Source organism: Vitis vinifera, chromosome 1, assembly GCF_030704535.1.
Source record: "Vitis vinifera cultivar Pinot Noir 40024 chromosome 1, ASM3070453v1".
Taxonomy (NCBI): Eukaryota; Viridiplantae; Streptophyta; class Magnoliopsida; order Vitales; family Vitaceae; genus Vitis; species Vitis vinifera.
This window is the reverse complement of record NC_081805.1, coordinates 2,199,285-2,221,840: the sequence shown is the minus strand read 5'-3', so window position 1 is coordinate 2,221,840 and position 22,556 is coordinate 2,199,285. Positions and strand designations below refer to the sequence as shown.

The 22,556-nt window shown below is 35.1% G+C and overlaps 4 protein-coding genes across 5 annotated transcripts; 1 reads left to right on the top strand and 3 right to left on the bottom strand.

Moving 5' to 3' along the window:
• The first annotated feature begins 535 nt into the window (after nt 1–535).
• LOC100256123 (putative phospholipid-transporting ATPase 9) lies at nt 536–9,218 on the top strand. The gene is made up of 11 exons (XM_002280382.4): nt 536–1,968; nt 2,505–3,853; nt 3,987–4,097; nt 4,180–4,456; nt 4,535–4,623; nt 4,708–4,816; nt 5,647–5,856; nt 5,986–6,111; nt 6,221–6,319; nt 6,530–6,721; nt 8,228–9,218. Exons 1-11 carry the CDS (start codon nt 1,576–1,578, stop codon nt 8,831–8,833), a joined length of 3,561 nt encoding a protein of 1,186 aa, XP_002280418.1. The 5' UTR covers nt 536–1,575; the 3' UTR covers nt 8,834–9,218.
• A 951-nt stretch (nt 9,219–10,169) lies between these two features.
• Nucleotides 10,170–11,129, bottom strand: LOC100264548 (probable calcium-binding protein CML16). The gene has a single exon (XM_003631183.4). The coding sequence runs from the start codon at nt 10,992–10,994 to the stop codon at nt 10,506–10,508; it is 489 nt and encodes a 162-aa protein (XP_003631231.1). The 5' UTR covers nt 10,995–11,129; the 3' UTR covers nt 10,170–10,505.
• A 2,697-nt stretch (nt 11,130–13,826) lies between these two features.
• LOC104879359 (uncharacterized) lies at nt 13,827–14,322 on the bottom strand. Its single transcript, XM_059736192.1, has 2 exons — nt 13,962–14,322; nt 13,827–13,882 (listed from the first exon to the last, which is right to left on the bottom strand). The coding sequence occupies exons 1-2, from the start codon at nt 14,320–14,322 to the stop codon at nt 13,827–13,829; spliced, it is 417 nt and encodes a 138-aa protein (XP_059592175.1).
• Nucleotides 14,323–15,528: 1,206 nt separating this feature from the next.
• Nucleotides 15,529–21,285, bottom strand: LOC100247397 (proline-rich receptor-like protein kinase PERK9). Of its 2 annotated transcripts, XM_019216354.2 has the most exons (9): nt 21,063–21,246; nt 19,511–20,631; nt 18,627–19,055; nt 18,460–18,546; nt 17,646–17,716; nt 17,481–17,557; nt 17,079–17,226; nt 16,166–16,327; nt 15,529–16,061 (listed from the first exon to the last, which is right to left on the bottom strand). In XM_019216354.2, exons 2-9 carry the CDS (start codon nt 20,562–20,564, stop codon nt 15,891–15,893), a joined length of 2,199 nt encoding a protein of 732 aa, XP_019071899.1. In that variant the 5' UTR covers nt 20,565–20,631; nt 21,063–21,246; the 3' UTR covers nt 15,529–15,890. The 2 variants fall into 2 exon arrangements, with proteins under 2 accessions (XP_019071899.1, XP_002277905.1); XM_002277869.4 differs by having other exon boundaries at nt 18,627–19,037; nt 19,511–21,285.
• Nucleotides 21,286–22,556: the final 1,271 nt, after the last annotated feature.

The following is a 22,556-nucleotide window of genomic DNA, read 5'->3' as shown; positions in this document are numbered from 1 at the left end:
TTTTGTTTGTTTCTTCTCGTACTTTTCTTAAAATAAAAAATAATTATAAATGTAATTAATTAAATAGACGTGAAAAATAAGAGTATAATATTATTATTTTTCCTTAATTGTCAATCAAGCTTTATTTTTATATTAATATTTTATTATAATTAAAATGATTTATTTTGGAAGAGTCTACGAGCATGACTTAAACACGATTTGGAAAAAACGCCCACCACCCAACGCAGCTTCAAACGACTGAAAGAGAAACGTTTACTTAAATTATTCTAATAATTTTTTCTCCATTAATATTATAATTAAAAAAATATGATTTTTATTAAAGAAATAAGAAAATGCATGTGATAGATTACGTGAGTTGTGGTAATTGGGTGATTATTTTTTATTTAGTTTTTTTATTTTTTTTTGGCGGTGTTTGACCCAAAAGAACACGTTGCATCTTTCCCCCGCCATGGCGGCGCGTCTTTTGATCTTCATTTCAAGACACAAAGCCCATTTTTAGGGGTTATATCTGTAATTTTTTTGAAATTTTGTTTTGGATTTTTTCCCCTTTTTGTCCTGGGAATAATTAATTCCCTGATATATATATATATATTTATTTATTTATTTATTTTTTTAATTTTTATTAATTAGCTGTGTGTATATGTAAATTACATCGAAAAGGAACACAAAGATTTTGTCTGGTCTTTCAGTGAAACTTCCAACGCCAACAAAGCCATGGTATATAGCGAATGCCATTGTTGAATTGTTGAGCTTTTTCCAGCGAGTTTTATCTTCAGCACCCGGGCAGAGCTTTCTTTCGTTGAATTTTCCCTTTTTTTTTTTTGGGTTGAAATCTTCAATCGTTTGCATTTTTTTATTTCATTTTTATTTTTTTGCGAGTTTGAAAATTTCTTAATGCCGCGTCTATAATTACCAAAATTTCTCGAAGTCAAAATTATAGATCCAAGTCTACGTTCAAAGCTTCCAGGGCCAAAGGAAAAATCAAATACGCGAATATTTCTAAACGTGATCTCTGGCTGCTATTTTATGTCCCTCACGAGCCTTAATTCGAAAATTATCTGGTTCTACATAGTTGATTGAGAGGTCTTTCTTTCTGGGCAGCTTTTGTTGTGGGACGTGTCTCAAAGTATTGTTTCTGGAACCTTTTTTTTTCTTTTCGGATTTCTAGCTGGATTTTGTTGGGTTGTTGAGGAGTGGTATCTCTTTTGTCTGAATCTGTGTTCCTTTCCTTTTTAAGGTTGTGTTAATCTCGGTTCCTTTTCCTGATTTTGTATTCCCTGTACCCTTCTCTTCTGAGTTCATTTTCTTCAAGTTGGATTGGGTTTTGAACATTTTCCCAGGTTGTCCTCTTAGAAAAATTAGTGGGTTTGTCATTTTCATTTCTGGGTGTTGAAAATTTTTCGTTTTTGAGGAGTTGTGCTTCTGGGTATTTATCGTGTGTGGTTTATCTTGAATAAGCCGCATTCATCAGTCATAATTTGCTCTTACAGGAGCAAATTTGAGTTGTTTCCAGTGGTGTCTGTGTGTTGCGTTATTGGGGGTGGGTTGGAGTTGTTCTCATAGGAGGAAGAGACAATGGCTGGCGGCCGGAGGGCGAAGCTGCATTTGAGCAAGATCTACACATACGCATGTGGGAAAACATCTTTGAAGGGTGATCATGAGCAGATTGGGCAACCCGGTTTTTCCAGGGTAGTTTTCTGCAACGAACCAGATCATTTTGAGGCCAAAATACGTAACTATGCAAACAATTATGTTAGGACTACAAAGTATACGCTAGCAAGTTTCTTGCCTAAATCCTTGTTTGAGCAGTTTAGGAGGGTTGCCAACTTTTTCTTCCTTGTAACCGGCATCTTGTCCTTCACTGATCTCGCCCCTTACTCTGCTGTCAGTGCCGTCCTCCCTCTAGTTATTGTGATTGCAGCCACCATGGTGAAAGAGGGTGTAGAGGATTGGCAGCGAAAACAACAGGTACCCCTCTTTTTTATACATACTGGTTTGATCAACTTGATTACTAGGTCGTAAGCTTGTTTGTTTGTTTTTTTTTTTTTGTGTCTAAATTAGAACATGGATTGTATAAAACATCCCAAATGATCAAGGATTCTTGCCCAAATTAGTTGAGGGAGTTCTCTGATTTTTTTTTGGTTATGGGGGAATTATCTAAGAAATTAGCAGCCCCAAATGATGATGGTGAAGTTATGTTGGGTTTCTCATGAGCAATTTTGAGTAGGTTTTTTGTGGGAAAGAATTGCAACAATCCTTCCGACCCCTTGATAACATACCTGCCACCATGGTTTCATTCCATAGTAAAGCTATGGTGGATTCTGCTAATTTGACCTTGTAAATATATTTCCTATTTTATCCAGAATCACTAGATTATTTTCTAGAATTGCTTGTTTAAGGCTGTGCAGCAGTTCAATTATGTTGATAGTTCATATTTTCTTTGTTCGTTTATCAAGGTTGGTTCAGTGCCAAACTCCTAATTTGGTATATGGTACCTTCTTCAGGATATTGAGGTGAACAATAGGAAAGTTAAAGTGCATGTTGGTGATGGAACTTTTCATGATACTGAATGGAGAAATCTTAGGGTTGGAGATGTAGTGAAGGTGGAGAAGGATCAATTTTTTCCAGCAGATATCCTCTTGCTCTCATCCAGTTATGACGATGCAATCTGCTATGTTGAAACCATGAGCCTCGATGGGGAGACGAATTTGAAAATGAAACAAGCTTTGGAGGCAACTTCATCCTTAAATGAAGATTCTAACTTCCAGAATTTTAAGGCTGTCATTAAATGTGAAGACCCGAATGCCAATTTGTATACATTTGTTGGAACTATGGAGTTGGAAGAGCAACATTGTCCCCTTAATCCACAACAACTTCTCCTTAGAGACTCAAAACTCCGGAATACTGATTACATATATGGGGCTGTCATCTTCACTGGTCATGATACAAAGGTCATTCAAAATTCAACTGATGCTCCCTCAAAGAGAAGCAGAGTTGAGAAGAAGATGGATAAACTTATCTACTTCTTGTTTTTCGTCTTATTTCTGATATCTTTTGTTGGATCCATTATCTTTGGAATTATTACTAAGGACGACCTTAAGAATGGGAGGATGACAAGGTGGTATCTTAGACCAGACGATACCACTATTTACTTTGACCCCAAAAGAGCACCGGTTGCAGCAATTCTTCACTTCCTGACAGCTGTGATGTTGTATGCATACATGATCCCAATTTCATTGTATGTTTCAATTGAAATTGTCAAGGTTCTGCAAAGCATCTTCATCAATCAAGATGTTCATATGTACGACAAGGAGACTGATAAACCAGCACATGCCCGTACATCAAATTTGAACGAGGAACTTGGCCAAGTCGACACAATACTTTCTGATAAGACAGGGACTTTGACATGCAACTCAATGGAGTTCATCAAGTGTTCTGTGGCTGGAACAGCTTATGGCCGTGGTGTTACAGAGGTGGAGAGGGCTATGGCAAAAAGAAAAGGTTCACCATTGGCTCATGAATTGAATGGTTGGGATGAGGATGAAGATGCTCAAATTGGAAAACCACTCATTAAAGGCTACAATTTTAAAGACGAACGAATCATTCATGGAAATTGGGTTAATGAGCACAATGCAGACGTCATCCAGGGCTTTCTTCGTTTGTTGGCAATCTGTCATACTGCTATACCTGAAGTGAATGAAGTAACCGGGCAGGTTTCATATGAAGCCGAGTCACCAGATGAGGCAGCTTTTGTGATTGCAGCAAGAGAACTTGGTTTTGAGTTCTACAAAAGGACACAAACAAGCATCTCACTCCATGAGTTGGATCCTGTGTCTGGCAAGAAAGTTGAAAGGTCAGTGTCTTCTATTGTGCATAGCCGATAATTATTATTTTTTATAAAAGAACTCATTTTATTTATGCACTATTTCACTTCCAGCCTTAGATGCGATATGTTGTATGCTCAATAAATGCGTTCCTTTTTGCAGGGTGTACGATCTCCTGAATGTTTTGGAGTTTAACAGCACAAGGAAGCGGATGTCCGTGATTGTGAGAAATGAGGAGGGGAAATTATTATTACTTTGTAAAGGTGCTGATAGGTATGTGCTGTGATTTCAAATATCCTGAAACCTTGCAATACGACAACTCTTTAGAACCATTGTAACACTTTCTTCCATGCAGTGTCATGTTTGAGAGGCTTGACAAGAATGGTCGGCAGTTTGAAGAGGACACAAGAAACCATGTAAATGAGTATGCTGATGCAGGCTTGAGGACTTTAATACTCGCTTATCGTGAACTTGATGAGGAAGAATATAAAGAGTTCAATAAGAAATTCAATGAGGCCAAGAGCTCGGTTAATGCAGACAGAGAAGCATTGATTGATGAAGTGACAGAGAAAATGGAGAAGAATTTGATTCTCCTAGGCGCAACTGCTGTTGAGGACAAACTTCAACATGGGGTCAGTATGAAAAACATTAAGGAAAAATGTTGATTAAATAGTTGAACCCGCTTGGAAATGACTTTTCTTCTGTTGCAGGTTCCTGACTGCATTGATAAGCTTGCCCAGGCAGGGATAAAGATATGGGTTTTGACAGGAGATAAGATGGAGACTGCCATCAATATTGGGTATAATCATAATTTTTCTCATTAATTCATCTAAAATGTGGCCTACTCCTATAAACACTTCTAACTTCAAAGTCAAATTTGCAGTTTTGCTTGTAGTTTGCTTCGACAAGGAATGAAGCAGATAATAATCAGTTTGGAGACACCTGACATTAAAGCTTTGGAAAAAGTGGGAGACAAGGCTGTTATCATAAAGGTAAAATTATATTTAATTTTCATACATTTATTATCAGATTTATTTGTTAATGATGGAATTAATCGTTTGCGTAACCAAGTCAATAGAAAAATTTTCTTTCTAAAATTGCAAGAGTTTAATGCTGTCACATTTAGAATGAAGTGAGGATGGCTTGAAAGTATTTCCTTCTTACCATATGATTATGTATTCCTTGACTTGTTTGTATCAATACAGTTCCTAGCATACAAGGAGGGCATATTACCCTATATAAGACACATATCCTGTTTTTCTGTTACTCTAACAAAGCCTGAAGGCCATTGTGTATTTCCTCTCATAATATTACTATGGCAATTGACATCCATTGTGCCATTAACATGGTAGCACTATCAACTGAATTATATTAAACATTAAACATATATGGCTCTGTTTAGAGTTCTTTACTGAAATCATCAATATTGATGTCTAGACTCAATCCAAGTTTAACTGGACATCTGATATAAGGAAAATGGAAAAAGTAACAAAGATGAAGATAGAAAAAACATAAGTATTATAAACCTGCTTCCAAAAACCAGAGGAGGACCTTCTTTTTTAGGTTATTCATGTTCTTTGTGCAAAACTCGAGTATTACAAAATTTTACTCATATGCTATAATTGAATAACATCAAGAGAATTTTTAGTAAGCATTTATGTTCAGCATGCCAGTAATTTGGTGGAAACTCTGTGCTTTAATGGATACATCTGTAATATCGTTTTACTTTTGGATTACTGAAGTCGTGGATGGTAATATCGTAACCAAAATAGAAAAATTATACATGTAATAGTGACAGGATGTTTCTGATTCATCTTTTAAGGCATCAAAAGAAAGTGTCGTCCACCAGATAGCAGCAGGGAAAGCCCAGGTTACTGCATCTAGTGGAAGCTCTGAGGCATATGCTTTGATCATTGATGGGAAATCACTGGCATATGCACTACAAGATGATGTCAAAAACTTGTTCCTTGAGCTTGCAATTGGGTGTGCTTCCGTTATTTGCTGTCGTTCATCACCAAAACAGAAGGCGCTGGTGAGCTGACATTTTCTTTATAACAGTGCTGTCTTTTATGCTTATTCCATTTTTTTTCCTTTGTTGAATTTCTGTTAATCTGCATTGCACGAGGGAAATTTGTTTTAGCAAGTGTTACAAATATTGCAGGTTACACGTCTGGTTAAACTTGGAACTGGGAAGACAACACTAGCAATTGGTGATGGCGCCAATGATGTGGGAATGCTTCAAGAAGCCGACATTGGGATTGGAATCAGTGGTGTTGAAGGGATGCAGGTGCTCAACAGATTATATTTATAATTGAATGATGCAAAATTTTCCATATTTGGTTCTGGTTTTTCTCACTTATTTTGAACTCTTTTTTTATGCTTACTTTCAAATTCAGGCAGTCATGTCAAGTGATATTGCGATTGCTCAGTTCCAGTATTTGGAGCGTTTGCTACTAGTCCACGGACATTGGTGTTATAGAAGGATCTCATTAATGGTAAATATTTTGATATTATTTCAAATTTCAATAGAAATCAAGGTTTTCAATACAGTTTCTTACAAAAATTTCAATCCTGATTGAAACTAAAATGAAATCCCAAAATTTTTAAGTGGTTCAAAATCTAAGCACAAGCAGAACTTTGAAATTTCATTAACGTTAGAAACCATCGTTTTATGGTCAATTGACTTACCCTTCTTCTGTTGGCAGATATGCTACTTCTTCTACAAGAACATCACATTTGCTTTTACTCTCTTCTTATATGAGGCACATGCGTCATTCTCTGGGCAACCTGCATACAATGATTGGTTTATGACGTTTTATAATGTGTTCTTCACATCACTTCCACCAATTGCTTTGGGTGTTTTTGACCAAGATGTCTCAGCACGGTTTTGTCTCAAGGTATGCAGATCATCTATCATGTGCTTTTGATTCTAGTCCTTATGACGATGCATGTTAGGAGACATTAAGACCATAGTTGTTAAAAAATTATGATAGACGATGTAATACAATGATACGATACATTTTTTATGGAAATCGATATGTATCATAATTTGTATCTTATTTTAAAGCATATCTTATGATACATATGTGATACACAATATGATACATGAGATTATGATGCAATGATACAAACATCTTTAACTATTTTCTATAATTTTTTTTTAAAAAAAATCAAATTATTTTTCTTTGGTTAAAAAAATTTGTTATATTAATTGTTTAAAATATACTAAAAGATTAAAAATTGATTATAAAAATGAGAAATAGGTAAAATAATCTCATATGAGATGTTACTTTCTCGTTGTCAAATATTATATTATAAGTTAAGTTTATTTTTATAATGAATATTAAAGAATTTTCATTTGAATGATTTGAATGTTGACAGTGAAAGTGATGATGATTAGTGAATAAAAAAATTTACTTAATATATTAGCTTTTTTTAATCATAGTTAAAAGAATTGAAGAAGTTTATTTTTGTGGATTATGTAATGAATTTATATATTAAAGTCATATTTTGTTAATTTGAACTTGTCAAAACTTTAACATTCAATGTTTTTATTTGATATGATAGAGTTTAACTTTTTAGATCCTACTATTTTCCATAAAATTTGGTTATATACTACTCTATACTTCATACTTTCAATAGATATACGCACATATACTTATTTTTTCTATTTATTTTTTACTATATAGAAAAACTTACGATACATGATATGATACAATACATGATATAGGAAAATAGAAAAATGATACACAATGCGTTTTACGAGTCAACAACTATGATTAAGACTATAATGTTACACAGACAAAATGCTAGAAAACTAATGGCTCCTAGTAAGGTTGTTGTGGGTAATGTTACGGTGACAGAAAAAAAATTACCTGTTACACTGATCTTTGGCTGTTATAGGTATATATATTTTGCCTCAGAAGTATACCTATTTACAAGCCATTGTCCTTTCTCAGGGCCTGGGACTGGTTGTGCGGACGCTAAACATGGAATAGATGATGAAATTATAGCAAGACCATTATAAAAATGAGAAATGCTTTACTAATATTGTAATGATATGTTATTATATTGTTTATCAAATCAAAATTTCTAAAAGCTGACAATAAAATACTCAAGCAGCTGAACCTTAATAAAAATGCATCTGGAAAATCCTCATGATGAGCAGAATGACCAAAATGAGTTCTTTTAGCCGAGTCCAGTTAGCTGGAATTACACTTAATCTAGTTTAATAAAATGCTGAAAAAAAAAGTAAAAATACGAGTTATGCCTTTGTGATTGTGAACTATGTTCGAATTCCTTGTGGTTGTGTCTGCTATAGCATTATTTGTTTGATATTTTTTGGTTTTAAGTGATGGCTTATGTGATGATCACTCATTTTTTTCTCTAATTTCACATGGCAGTTTCCTCTACTGTACCAAGAAGGAGTGCAGAATGTTCTTTTCAACTGGCGTCGAATACTCAGCTGGATGTTCAATGGGGTATACAGTGCCATCATAATCTTCTTCTTCTGCATAAAGGCACTGGACTCCGAGGCCTTCAATAGCGGGGGGAAAACTGTTGGGAGGGAGATCCTTGGGACAACAATGTATACATGTGTTGTATGGGTTGTGAACTGTCAGATGGCCCTTACTATAAGTTACTTCACCTTGATACAACATATCTTCATCTGGGGAAGTATTGCTCTCTGGTATCTTTTCCTCCTAGTATTTGGAATCATGTCTCCCTCCATTTCTTCCACGGCTTACAAACTTTTTATTGAAGCCCTTGCCCCAGCCCCCACCTTTTGGATTGTCACTCTCTTCGTGGTGATCTCAACCCTTATACCATTCTATGCTTACACAGCTATACAGATGCGGTTCTTTCCTATGTACCATGGAATGATACAGTGGTTAAGGCATGAGGGGCAAACAGATGATCCAGAATACTGCAACGTGGTGCGACAGAGGTCCTTGCGGCCACAGACTGTTGGTGTATCAGCACGTAGAGTGGCTAGAACTCATAGATAAACAGAAGAATGATAGTCATAGATAGATACTTGCAGTTGAACTCTTAGAGGAGGCTATCAAAGGATTTGAGCTGTAGATATCTGCTGAGAAGCCAGGAACTCTGCCCATTGAATATGGTGAAATTTGAATTATGTGGCCATTTATTAGCTCAATTCAACTAGAAATCATGTCGAAGGGATTATTACAGCAAGAGGTAGTGTACAGAAGTATAACCAACCTGTACCATATGTTCGATAGAAAAAAAGAAAAAAAAGGGCCCAAAAGCTGTAAATTTTGATTTTTGGCCGTCACAGGCCATACACATTTATTCTTGTAATCATATATCTTGTAATATTTCTATAATGCAATAGTGAACAGATTCATTTTCTCTAGGTTTTACAAGAAAGGCTCCAAATAAAGTTTCCTCTCTTCTTCCTCTAGCTTCTTTTTTGAGTTAATAATTTCTCCCAAGAGTTCTACACTTCAAAACTCATTCAAGAGAATTCTGTGTGGTCTTCTCCTTTTTCCTTTCTCTCACTGGTTTTGCTGAGTCCAATCCTTGTGGCTTTGCATACAAGTTGTTTGGGTGCAACAATACTACTTTTAAGCCTGAGGATATGTCACCTAACTGTAAGAGATGACTCTTTGAACAGACCTGTGGGATGCGACATCAAATGTATTAAAGGGTTTGACCTATTTTTACAAGGTTTGACTTATCTTCACTGGGCACCAATTGATTTTCAGCTGTGACGATTGAAACCCAATTTAGGACAAGTGACCTACAAAACTGCTTTGTTTTTCCATCAAAATAAAATGACAGCAAGCTTGCTTCTTTACCCCTAGGAGAAAAGGTTGGCCCAGAATTCGTTGAAGCTAGATGCTTCTCAATATGAGAATTGACCTGAAGATGATCTCAAGGTCAGTGGAAGACCAAGTCAAAGAGGATACAAAGTCAGACGAGCATTGCTAACTTGATATGATGAAACTTGTTTGGAGTGAAACTTCATTATTGCCAGGAGAGATGAGAAACCAAGTGAGATTCCTCATTGAAGATTGAGTTACTGGATTGAGAAATCTAACAACCAAAGGCCCATATGGTTTATTAGGGGATCCACACATCAGATTTAGCATTAAACCAGTGGGGTCATGAGGGTATTGTAATTCCTCTGTAGTACAAGTTATATGAGAATGCCTTCCATGATAAAGGTAAGGTTAATTTCTATCCATTCTACACATTGAAAGGCAAAACACCTCTAGAATGGAAACCAGGAGGCACAGAAAATAATTCTGAACAACCCAACAATGAATTGTATTCGAAATGCCCAACATCCAACTACTAGATGAATAAGTTCATAAATACTAGAAGATGAGTTCACAAATTAATTTCTGAGTAAGAGAAGTTGAAATGTCACATTTTTCATTTAACATTCATTGAATAGGTCTTCTCCTCTACCCTCTCCTCCTCCTCCTCCTCCTCCTTCAATCATGGACATTGAAGGCCTCCTCCGCCAGATATTTACCCTCCAAGATACACCCAAAAATCAAGAAAAAAACCCTTCAATCATGGAAATTGAAGCCCTCCTCCCCAAGACATTTACCCTCCAAGATACACACAAAAATCAAGAAAAAAAGGGAAAAAAAAAAGTCAAAGGCAAGGTCAAGCCAAATTCATCCATAACCTACAACCCTTCAACTAGAACACCGCAAGGCCAAGGAAATCTGCAGCAGACTTGGCCATGATGGTTGCAAACTCGTTAAAGCTAATGACGCCATCTCCATTAATGTCGGCTTCTCTCATCATATCAGAGAGTTCTCGATATGACAAGGGACTCCCCATCTTGGCCATGGACCCTGCAAGCTCAGATGCAGTTATGTAGCCGTTGCCATCTCGATCAAATGATCTGAAAACCTCTGTGAGCTGCTCCTGGTTGACTAGTATCTGCTCATTCAAGTCTGGCAAAATAGCCTCCACTAATTCATCAAACTCGATGGACCCATTGCCATTGGCGTCCATGTTGGTCAACAATACTTGCAGTTGGTCGCCTGTAGGCTTGAGCCCAAGAGACCTTAAGAGAGCTGCAAGCTCTAGTTGGGTTAGGCTGCCATCCGAGTCCATGTCAAAGCGCTTGAATATGTCTTTTAGCTGCGTTAGCTGATCAGATTTCAGTGTATCCATAACCATGTAGAAGAAAGATAAAGAAGAAGAGGACGAAGAAGATGAGAGAGAGAGAGAGAGAGAGAGTTTTGGTTGTGAATGGCGGAATGAGGGTCGATTTGGTGGAGTTGTTAAGGACTTGTGGCTGTGGTTTCTTGCTTTGGCTTTTTCTTGCTTTCAAAATTGGAATAATCAAAACAGAAAACGCGTTTTCATCAGCAAGTGATTCTTAAGCTTTTACCGTTTTAATTTTCTCGAAAAACTCCAAGCCCCACGCAAAGGTATTATCGTCACCCTTGTAGTCTTCTAGTGATCTGGTCAAAAGCGTGAACAGTTGGATTATTCTGTACCACTTTTCCTTTGACTTTACGAAAATATAGGAAATTCAGAACATCAATTCTTCAAATATAAAAACTATTAAAAATATAAGGAAATAAACAAAAAAATAATAATATTTGTATCTCTAATTTAATTTTTTTTTTCAGAAAATAAGATATATAATAATTTTTAATGGTTCATTTAATACTTAAATAAAAATGCAAGTAATTTTTATAATTTTGAGGATGAAAAATGTTCATTTTCATGTCAATAATATTCATACCATAATATGAAATTTGTATAATATTTACATAAATAGTAATATATGATATATAGGGGCTGTTTGGTTGTATAATTTAAAAAGAAATTATATTTTTAAAAATAAAAAATTGTTTTTTAAAAAAAAATTTCTAAATAGAAATGATTTTAAAAAACAAAGAAAAACAATTATTTGAGAATAAAATATGAGTTATTTTTACCAGTTTTTTAAAACAAAAGAAAACATGGATATGTTTGGTTATGTTTTTTTATCCTTATTTTTAAAAATTATTTTTAAATAAAAAATTTTAAAAACATTCTTAAAAACAAATTTTAGAAAACATGATTAAATGAGCTTAGATTTTTTAATCAATAATAAAATATAAGTGCATATTAAATATTGATATAAAGATTAAAAAAAAATTATTTTATTAAATTTTAATTTTTTTCAAACACATTAAATTATATTTAGTACCAAAAAACTAATCTACTTAAAGATATTAAAATTTGATAAGTACCATTCGACAACAATAATACCATAATTTTCTTTCCACGTGCATGGAAACCCGAAATTTGTGTGAATATCGCCGAAACTTCGTTTAGACGTCAATCCAGCTTCTGAGCACTTTCCAAAATCATTGATTATGGTATCCATCCAAAAATGCACCATTTTCCTCTTCTTGTGTGGGCTTTTGTCCAAATTAGCTTCATGTATATTAATTAACTTATATGAAATGAAACCCATGTTCACCAAAGGTTCAATCTTACGGATTTTTATATTGTTTTTTATTAAGGGTGTGTTTGATCGTATTTTTTGAAACTTGTTTTTAAACACTATTTTTTAAGTTAAAAATAATTTTTATTTTATTTTATAAAAATAAAGGTGTTTGACAAGTTATTTTTAAAACAAAAATAAATAACTTATTTGGATAAATTATTTTAATTTTTTCTTGTTTTGATTTTGTAAATATACTGTAAATTCAATTTATATAATACAAATTTAATTTAATTTAAGTGTTATTAAAAATGAAAATAGTTTTTTAATTACAAATAAATAAATAAAATTATTTTTTATAAAACATGAATAATAATATTATAATAAAATCATAAATTATATTTTTTTATTAAAAAATATTATTTTAGTATATGTTAGAAATACAAGGATATTGTAATTTTTTTTTTATACTAAAAGTGAATAATAATAATTTTTAACAATATTTTATTTAAACTAAATAATGAATAAAATTTTAACTTTTTAAAAATGTAAATAAGTCAAGTTTGTATATGTATATAATATTCTATCAAAATATTCTAAAATATTTTGATTTAACTTACAATTAATTAGATCAGATTTTTGAATTCGTTAAAATAAAAAAAAATTAGTTAAGGAATTTAAATTCTTAATTATATTTTACTTAATTTATTATTTATTTACTTAAATTCAAAATATATATTTGTATGTATAGGAGTAATAGTAAAATCATGACTCATAATATATTAGTTTTAATCTATTATTTTTTTTAATGATTAGATCTATTTTTTGAGTTTTAAATTATTTTTAAAAATTGTTAAACCTATTAATAAATTTAATAAAAAGTATAACTTGATTTGAAGTTTATTTTTATAGTACAAAAAATCATAAAAATATAATTATGTATAGAAAAAAAATAATGAAGCCATTCTGAATAAATACTTATTCACAAATTTATGGTATTAGGAATGGTAAAATTTGATGTGATTTTGTACACTTTTCATGACTCATGAGTGTATAATTATATTTGGATCAAATTCATGTTGAGTTTTATAACTCATTTAATAAATAAGTTATTTTTTTGTTAACCTACAAAATATGAATTTGATCCAAATTGACTTATTTGATAATCCATTAATTAACCTAATTATAATTTTAGAATATTTGACTCATTTTAAATTTTTGAATAAATATGATAATTAAGTTATGAACATGTCATATCGGAAGATTAATCCTATAGATTTATATAATCTTATAAACTTATATAAAATATAATTCGATCTAATTATTAAATAGGAGAATCTAATTATTAAATAAGTTAAATAAGTTGTGCAAAGTATTGTTTGCTTAATAATTAAGTAGTATTTACATTTACATTTTTAGGTAGATTATAAATGATATTATGTTTGGGTCGACTTATTTAGTAAAAAGCTTAAAGCTTGACACGATATGAATATGACCGATCAACACCAATTATTACCCTTATAATCTATAACCAAATTAAAAGTATATATACATCCTTAGATTTAACCTTATGCATCAAGGTGGTTATCAGGATGAAGATCAACAATGGCTATGTTAGGCATAGCTGAAAGAACCAATCATTTCAATTAAATGACACAGCACAACATTACTTACAAATTCTTCTTTGTCTGGTTCCCCCCTACCCCAAAAGCTTCCAAAGGCAAACTCTCCCCTTTGGGAATACTCCTCCAACACCCTCTCAACTTCCTCCATACAACACCCACAACCCTGGCTTCCATCTTCTGGGAATCCTCCTTCTACTTGAATTCTTAGCCCTCCCTGTATTTCTCTGAACTCATCTTCATATGGCTTCATTTCTCTCTCTGTGCCTCTGTCTTGTCTCCTTCCATGCAGCATAAGCTTCTTCTTGGCATACTCTTTAGTCTTCCGAAACAACTTGTATGGCAGTTTGAGCAAGACGAAGACGACCATTTGTAGGATTAAGCATTGGCAGCAACAAGATATGACAACACAGTCTGCCGCCAGCATGTTCCAATCTTCCATGGGCTAAGAAAGATTGGAGAAGGGAGGGAGGTGATGGCAGCGAAGAAGAAGGTTGATAGAAACCATTTCTTTTGAAGGATTAAGTGCTTTTTCCTATTGGGAGGTGTTAGGAAGGGTGAAGCAAGAAGAACAATGTCTCGAAGCCACAAGGTGGTAATGAGTCATGACGTCAGATTGTTGGCTTCACTGCAATGCAACTTTAGCTTCTGATTGCGGTTATGAGATGTCCAGAAACCACCCAATTTCAAGAAATCATCAGCTATCATAGAAAGGTAACTTGCGTTCTACTATTCAGTGGGAATTGGGGGATTTCTTGGGTAAGCTGGGTAGTCTTTTCTTGGGCTGTTATGGAACTTGGCTTTCAAAGAAGGATCATTTGTGATTTATGAACACCTGTGACAATTCTTCTTCTGATACCTTACATCTTCACCCTTCTGTCAATTTCAATACCTTAATCTAAATCTTCCTGGTATGCAGATTACTTGTCCCTCAAGATATTTAATCTAAGAAATCTTGTGATCATAACCCATATCCCTTCTGCAAGTCAACGCTACCGAGGAATCTGGGTTGCTGAAAATGGAAGTTTTTGTAGTAGTGTTTGCAAGTTATACTACTAATGAATTGCATAATAGCTATATTGTAATGCTTCTAAGGAATCTGCGTAACATGAAATGAAAATATTCAACTCTTAACCATTTTCCCCTTAAATTATTGATCATGCTACATTTTACTAAAGACATTTACAGGCTGTTTCTTATCTGTCAGAAGCATAGAAACAACACAACCATCCAGTTCTGCCTAATTCATCCTCTAATCTTCTATGTGCATTTTTTTGTTTCTAAGTTTGGATAATTTCTCGAATTAAATGTTCCATATGTCCTGGTCATGGTCAAAAGTACAAGCGATCTTTCTTGGATGTAGTCCTAGAATTGGAATGGAACTGCCTGTCCTGATATCTGCATTATTACTTCTCCTTTAGAGAAAGCAAGAGTCTTGGAACAGAACAGAGGGCAGATGAGCACTTGAGGTATTTGAAGAAGAAGAAGACAGAGTCCTTGGTAGAAAACAGAGATCTACTCCTAGAATAGGAATGGGTTACCGGCTGCATTTTACATTATTCCTTCTCCTTGAGGAGGAAGCAGAGTCCTGGGTGCAGAACAGAGCAGATGAATATTTTAGGTATTTGAAGAAGAAGAATAATAAGAATTGCACGAGAACAAAATTGAATTGGCATTTTATTAATGGCACCGGAAAATTGGCATTTTATTAACAACACCCAGATTTCGGTGGAAACAAAAAACTGGCCGTGTTACTTACAAAAAGAAAGAATGTATAGATTATAGAAGATGAATGAAACCATTTACAGGATCTAAGCTGAGCTGAGGGTGTAAATTCTGGTCTCTATACCTGCTCGGTCAGGTTCTGGATCTGAGCCAAATTTGTACCACTACCTAAGTCATCGCTCCACGTTCACATCAACATCAACAGGACCCTGGCTTGCCTCTGCAGAACTTCCTGGTTCAATATGCATTCATCTCTCCCAATATTTGCCATGTTACTTAACTATTCTAGCCACCTTGGCTAAAAAAGTCTGTACTGTAGTCTTGACTACCAAATGCCATCCTCTGAAACCATCTAATTTCTTCAGATTGTTGTGCAGAATTAAATACTTCACTTTCACCCACCCTCATTCCATTGGACAGATCCGAGGTACCCATACTATCAAAAGCTCTAACAACCTGTGAAGCATGGAAAAGGAAACACTCACCACCTAGATATACTAATGTTATCATGGAAGTATCGAGCAAAAAGGTTCACCTCAACAGTGTAAGAACTTGATTACCTGTCCCATTCGTGGTCTCTTTGCAGCTGAATGACGGACACAAGCTGCAGCAGCCTCTAGCATACGAAACATTTCACTTTCTACATAGTTTTTCTCAAGCCTTGGATCTGTCAAACCTTCGAACTCCTCATTCTCAAGGGCATGACTAAGCAAAGGTCGAGCCTGAAAGATAAATTGTTATTGTTGTTAAGTGCATATACCTACTTCTTTCCAGTGACTCCATCCTTGTAGTTCATTATGGCTCATAATCACATTATTTATTTATATATTTATAGGAAATGATAAAATAAAAAAAAATAAAAAAAATAAAAACGTTCATTGAAGGAGTAGAACAAAGCAAAAAGTCATATACTAAAATTTTCAAGCCTACAAATTTTTTTATATTTGGCAATACTGCATTGGATCTGCATGTTATGTATCTTTCAATTAAAAAGAAAACCAATAACAAAAAGAACAAATCATTTGCAAATCTAAAAATTTATTATGATTTATATTATTGTCAGTATTCTCCATGATTTCTGGGTATTTTTTATTCATATCTTACCTTCTTTGTTGATTAATGAATTATGATTTTGCAAATGTTTATTATTGATTGTCATAAGTAGGAATGTCATACTTTCTAATAAATCAACAAAAATCATTGTTTCTAACATGTAATAAATAAAAAACTATGTCATTATTCACCTTGTTTCCACATTATCCAAATCTTTATAATTTGGCACATCAATGTTATCCATATTCCTATACACGTCTCGTGTCTCTATCCTTGTTTCTTAGCCACTAGTAAGTTTTTGTGTAAACCACCCATTAGTTAGATGTACTACTAGTTCATGCAAGTCTGAAAAGAAATTAGCATTTTAGAAATTTGTAACAAAAGAGAACTTAAATCAGGGTCATCAACAATATAACTTACCCATTCAACTAGACTCTCATCACCCACGGGTTGAGATGCATCCACAGGTTTCCGTCCAGTAATAAGCTCCAGAAGGACAACTCCAAAAGAGAAGACATCAGATTTCTCAGTTAACTTGCCACTTGATGCATACTCGGGAGCCATATATCTGAAATTCAATCAATTGGAATCTTTGAACATGGATATGGCATGTAAAACAAATCTTAGTCATTCTGGACAATTCATCCCTAAATAGTAAGTGCCCTCTGAAGGATTTCTGTGTAACCCCTTAGTGGGTATTTGGACTAAACACACATGGGTGTTCACTTGCTCCTATCAAACAAGAACAGAAAGAAAGAAAGAAAGAAAGAAAGAAAGAAAGAGAAAAAAAAAAAAAGAAAGCATCATAGAGGGGTTGCGTACCCAAAAGTCCCCATTACACGTGTTGTTACGTGAGTATCAGCATCTAGAGCTAATTTAGCAAGTCCAAAATCTGAAACCTGCAAAGAGAAAAGTATACACTTTTAGAACAATAATAACAGGAAATGACAAATGCAGATGATATAGTTTGTAAAAAATTGGGCATACCTGAGCTTCAAAGTTATAATTTAAAAGAATATTTGAAGACTTAATATCCCTGTGAATAACCCGAGGATGGCCTGAAATAAGATAAAAGAGGACAAAAGTTACTATGCAGACATTGGTATGAAAAGGAACTTGGCCAACAAGAACAGTCAATCTAGTAGTTTCTGTGTCAGAAACTTAAGCAGCCTCTGAGAAAATGTTGCATGGCTTTTGTTACATGGCTATTAGGGTTTTCAACAATGTGATGTTATTTGTTCAATAGTTATCATGAAATTGTTTTATTATTGTCAATCAAAGCTTATTCTTTATCTTAGTAGTATGTTTTGCTGCAAAAGTTTTTTCAGAAATATACAGTGATTGTTGAATATTAAAAATTTTACCAACACATGTAATTCCACAACATTGATAAATGACAACAGGGAAACAGAAGACATAACACCCGCTTTTTGTTTGACAAAAATCAATAGAAGTGATTGTACTTTTTGTATATTTAGAAATCGGTTAAAAGGAGGGAGGCTGTCTGCTCCCCAACCAGGTGTTGAGACTTAACTAACTGGAGGTGTAAATGCTAGTCCTTCATGATCAACACAAAGTTTTTCTTATGATGTGTAAGTGACTGGTAATGCATGGTCCAACCAGCACCATAACAGAATCTATCTGAGACTGAAATTTGTCTGAGCTCTGGACACTGACACATGTCACTAACAGAATAAGAAGAAAAGGTGAACATTGCTTTTTTTAAAAAGGTTGGTAGTACCCTACACAAAGATGGATAATACTTTGTTATCAAAATGAAGAGACAAGTATAGATACTTACAGTCTTCATGAAGATAAGCTATTCCACGAGCTGCACCAGCAGCAACCTTAACACGTGTTGCCCAGTCCATAACTGGCCTACCTTCCCCTACAAATTACAAGGAGCAACACATAATCAGTTATCCATTACCACAAACTATTCTTGGAAGCTTATCACTACAGCCTTACCATGAAGATGGAAATAAAGGGTATTGTTAGGAACATAGTCATAGACGAGCAGCCTTTGGCTCTCAGAAATGCAGTAACCCACAAGTGAGACCAAATGGCGATGGTGTATCCGACTAATAATCTCAACTTCAGCTTTAAATTCTCGCTCTCCCTGGGCCCCACCAATCTTTAGCTGCTTTACTGCTATCTCTCTCCCGTCTGGCAGGTATCCTTTATATACAGAACCAAATCCACCTTCGCCCAGAAGATTTTGAGTTGAAAATCCATTTGTTGCCTTGACTAGTTCTTCATATGTAAACCATGATCTTGAATTGCCTAATCCTCCTGGCTCAGATGGTGAGTATACAAAGTCGCTACCCGAACCACTTCCTATGAGGGGAGCTGAAGACAGTGTCTTTGTAAAAGATGAATCTGGAGACAATAAACCCTCTTAATTTTATTTCAGTAGTGTCAATTTTACAAACATATGTTTGCAAATTATCAGTAAACATGCTCAAGAAATCAAGATCTGGCTGAAGTGTTTCAAATTACCCAATGAAGTCTAGCCTACTCTATTTTTTTGACAACAAATGTTTAAATTGAATCCTAATTATCTTTCCATCGCCTATCACATTCCATGATGTATGTAAAACAAACTTTAAAAGGAAAATAAATCATGACACTGCAATTACAGTTCACTCTCATACATCATCACTAACTTAGTGGTAATACCTAACCATGAGCCTAGCCTGTAAAATAACCCCAGAAGACAGTAGCTCAAATTACATGTTTAGAATGTTGGTAATCCAAAAGAATATTAATTTTAGAAGGTACCCATTCAAATAGAAAGAAAATAAAAAATGGGAAAAGAATAATGTGATAATGGTACAATGTAATTGTGTTACCTGATCTCGGAGAAGAACCCAGTGTGGCTGGCATAACATAGCCACCATTAAGTCCAGATACCTTTTTCTTCCGCTTCCGCAGGCACAAGAAAGCCACTCCAATGAGAACAAGTACTACTAAACCCAGTACCAATCCAATAGCCACTGTACCTACAGTACCAATGCCTCCTTTACTTGTAGAATTTGGACTTCCATTGGGGGTAGAATTGTTCACAGATGGGCTATCTGATGGCGAGTTTGGAGTTTGAGGAGATGAAGGGGGAGAAAGAGGTGGTGGGGAACGTGCAGGAGGAGGTGGAGTTGGTGTCCTGGGTGGTGGTGGCGATCCTTTTGGAGGAGAATTTGGAGAGGGTGGAGTTGCTGGTTGAGAACCAGATGGAGACGGGGCGGGAGGGGTTGAATTACTGGGTGGCACAGGTACAGGTGGTGGAGGTGAATCCTCAGGTGGACTTGATGGTGATGGTGATGGTGGTGAAACAGGGGGTGGTTTAGATGGTGGTGGGGGTGAGGTTTTTGGTGGTTCTGATGGTGGTGGTGAACTTTTAGGGGGGTTTGAAGATGGTGGAGGAGGTGAAGTCACTGGTGGTTCTGTAGGTGGTGGGGGAGGCGGACTCCTGGGCGGATTGGTCGGTGGTGGTGGCGGTGGAGGTGAAGTTGGTGGTGGTGTTAATGGCGGAGGTGAGGGATTGGAGGGAGGCGGAACTGGAGCAATGGGTGGAGATGGCGGAGGAGTCGGTGGAGGAGCATTGGGAGAAGGGGGTGGAGGAGAAGGAGGTGGAGGCGACGAAGGAGAATTGGCTAGGGAAGGAGTTGGTGGTGGTGGTGGTGGTGATGCTGGAGGTGGCGCTGCTGGAACAGCAGGAGGTGATTGAGGTGGTGGGGATGAAGTAGAACCTGCTGCACCATCCGGTGGATCTGCATTGGGCTGGGAAGATGGAGGAGTAGAAGACTCCGGAGGAGGAGGAGGAGAAGACAAGGGCGGTGGTGGAGTGGCGGCAGAGGTCGGAGGAACCGCGGAAGGAGAAGAATTAGGAGGCGGCGACGCCGTGGCCATTTAATTAATATTCAAAATGTATACAAAGATCACTCCCAACTTGAAGAAACTGCTATATAAATAACACCTGATTCAGCAAAGCAATAATGAAATCTTCAAAAAAAAAAGTTTCCATTTTTGCTCTGCAAAACTAAATCAGATCAAAACCCAGCGATCAATTTCAATTCTAAGGCAAACCCAAATTTCCAAACCTCCAAAAACAAAATCCCAATCACTGAGTTTCACCAGCCAAACTCCTCAAGTCCTCCAAATGCTCCAACCCCCGATCACAAAACCCTTCTCAGTGTAAAAACTAGATCACCGATCACATCTTGAGCAAAACCCATATTCCAAATTCAAAGAAAAGCACATCAACAAACTTAAAACCCATAGCCTGAGTTCATCAAACACCCAAAATTCATAAACAAAAAACACTAATATTCTAAGCCAGTCTTGAGCAAATGCAGCCGACCCAGATCATCAAAATGAACACAAAAGACTCCCCAGATAAAACCTTACCTTGACTTCCCTCACACCTCTCTCCCTCCTCTACAGCCATCCAAAGTCATAACTAGAGGTTTTCGAATTCCCCCCGTCCAACTCTATAGAAGCTTCGTTCTTTCTCTCTCCTCACTCCTCCCCCCATATCATGCTCCAAATGAGAACACGGAATGTGGGGTATCAAATCCAAAGCAATGTGAGAATGACCTCAAAAGAATACCACCCAATTTTCACATTTGATTACAATTTTCAACTAAAAAAAATCTAGAAATTTGTAATCACTAATCACATTAGTGATTGTTGCTTTCTTTAGACGTCATATCAAATTTTATATTAATATCACAAACTGCAATTACCCAACTTATGGGCACCTCTGCTACCATCTTTTTGATAAAGACTTCAGAAATGTTTTGCCACGTTTTTTTCTTTTTTCTTTAAACAATAATCAAAAATTAATTTTTAGAATCGTTATTAAAAATAGTCCTCCCTTGAAACAAAAGTTTATTTAAAAATTTAAATATAAAAAAAGAATTTTCTTTTTTGACTTATTCTTCATCAAATTATTATACATTTATTTAAAAAATTACTAATAAAATTCTATTCCAGAACTTAAATATGAAAAATAATTTTCAATTTTTAGAAATAATATATAAAAAATTATTTATTCTTAGAACAAATTCTTGAAACATATTTTTGTGTTAAAAATTTATGGAAGTGTTTTCTATTTAAAAAACTAAAAAGCTATTTTTAAGGATAATTTGTAGGTAAGGTCGTTGTATTGTTTTCCAAGATTGATTTTCAAAGAAAGTGTTATTTTTAATAAAATGAAGAATATTCACATATGTGATGGTTTTATAGTGTTTATAATTGATTAGATCATATGAAAGTTATATCCAGCTCCCCACCTCAGCTGATTTTGTCCGAATATGCTGCTGATACTATAAACAAACCCATGATTACTGTTACTTGTCTTACTTTTTGGACCTTTTCATATCCAGCCCACAGTTTGACTGCAATTTTCTAATGCCAACCAACATCTGCTCACCCCTTTGATTAATCAATATCATAAATGTGAAGGAATCAAACCCCAAAATTCTCATTAAGTAATTAGCATTGCAGAGGATGTGGAGCTAGGGTTTGTCAGAGGTAGTGCTTTGAAGGGTCCGGTCGGGTCGGGTGAGTATGAGATTTTTTATAAATCGTTTCGTTAAATCTAATTTAAAATTATTTTTGAGATGAGGATGAGGATAAATTTAAATAATGAGATGGGTGGAATAGATTAACCCGGATTGTGGGTGAATAGGAAAATGGGTCCTACCCATTTGAGAATGTTCAATAAAATGACAAAAGTCTTTTTGTATAGTGGTGGACCCAATTTGACAATTATTGTGGCATAGATTGGAACCCGTGAGAATGAAATTCAGAAGTAGGTGTTGTACATTTTGGGATGATTCAAATCCTGCCATCACTTTCAATAGTCCATGGTCCATTATTAACCCTCCCATGACTTGG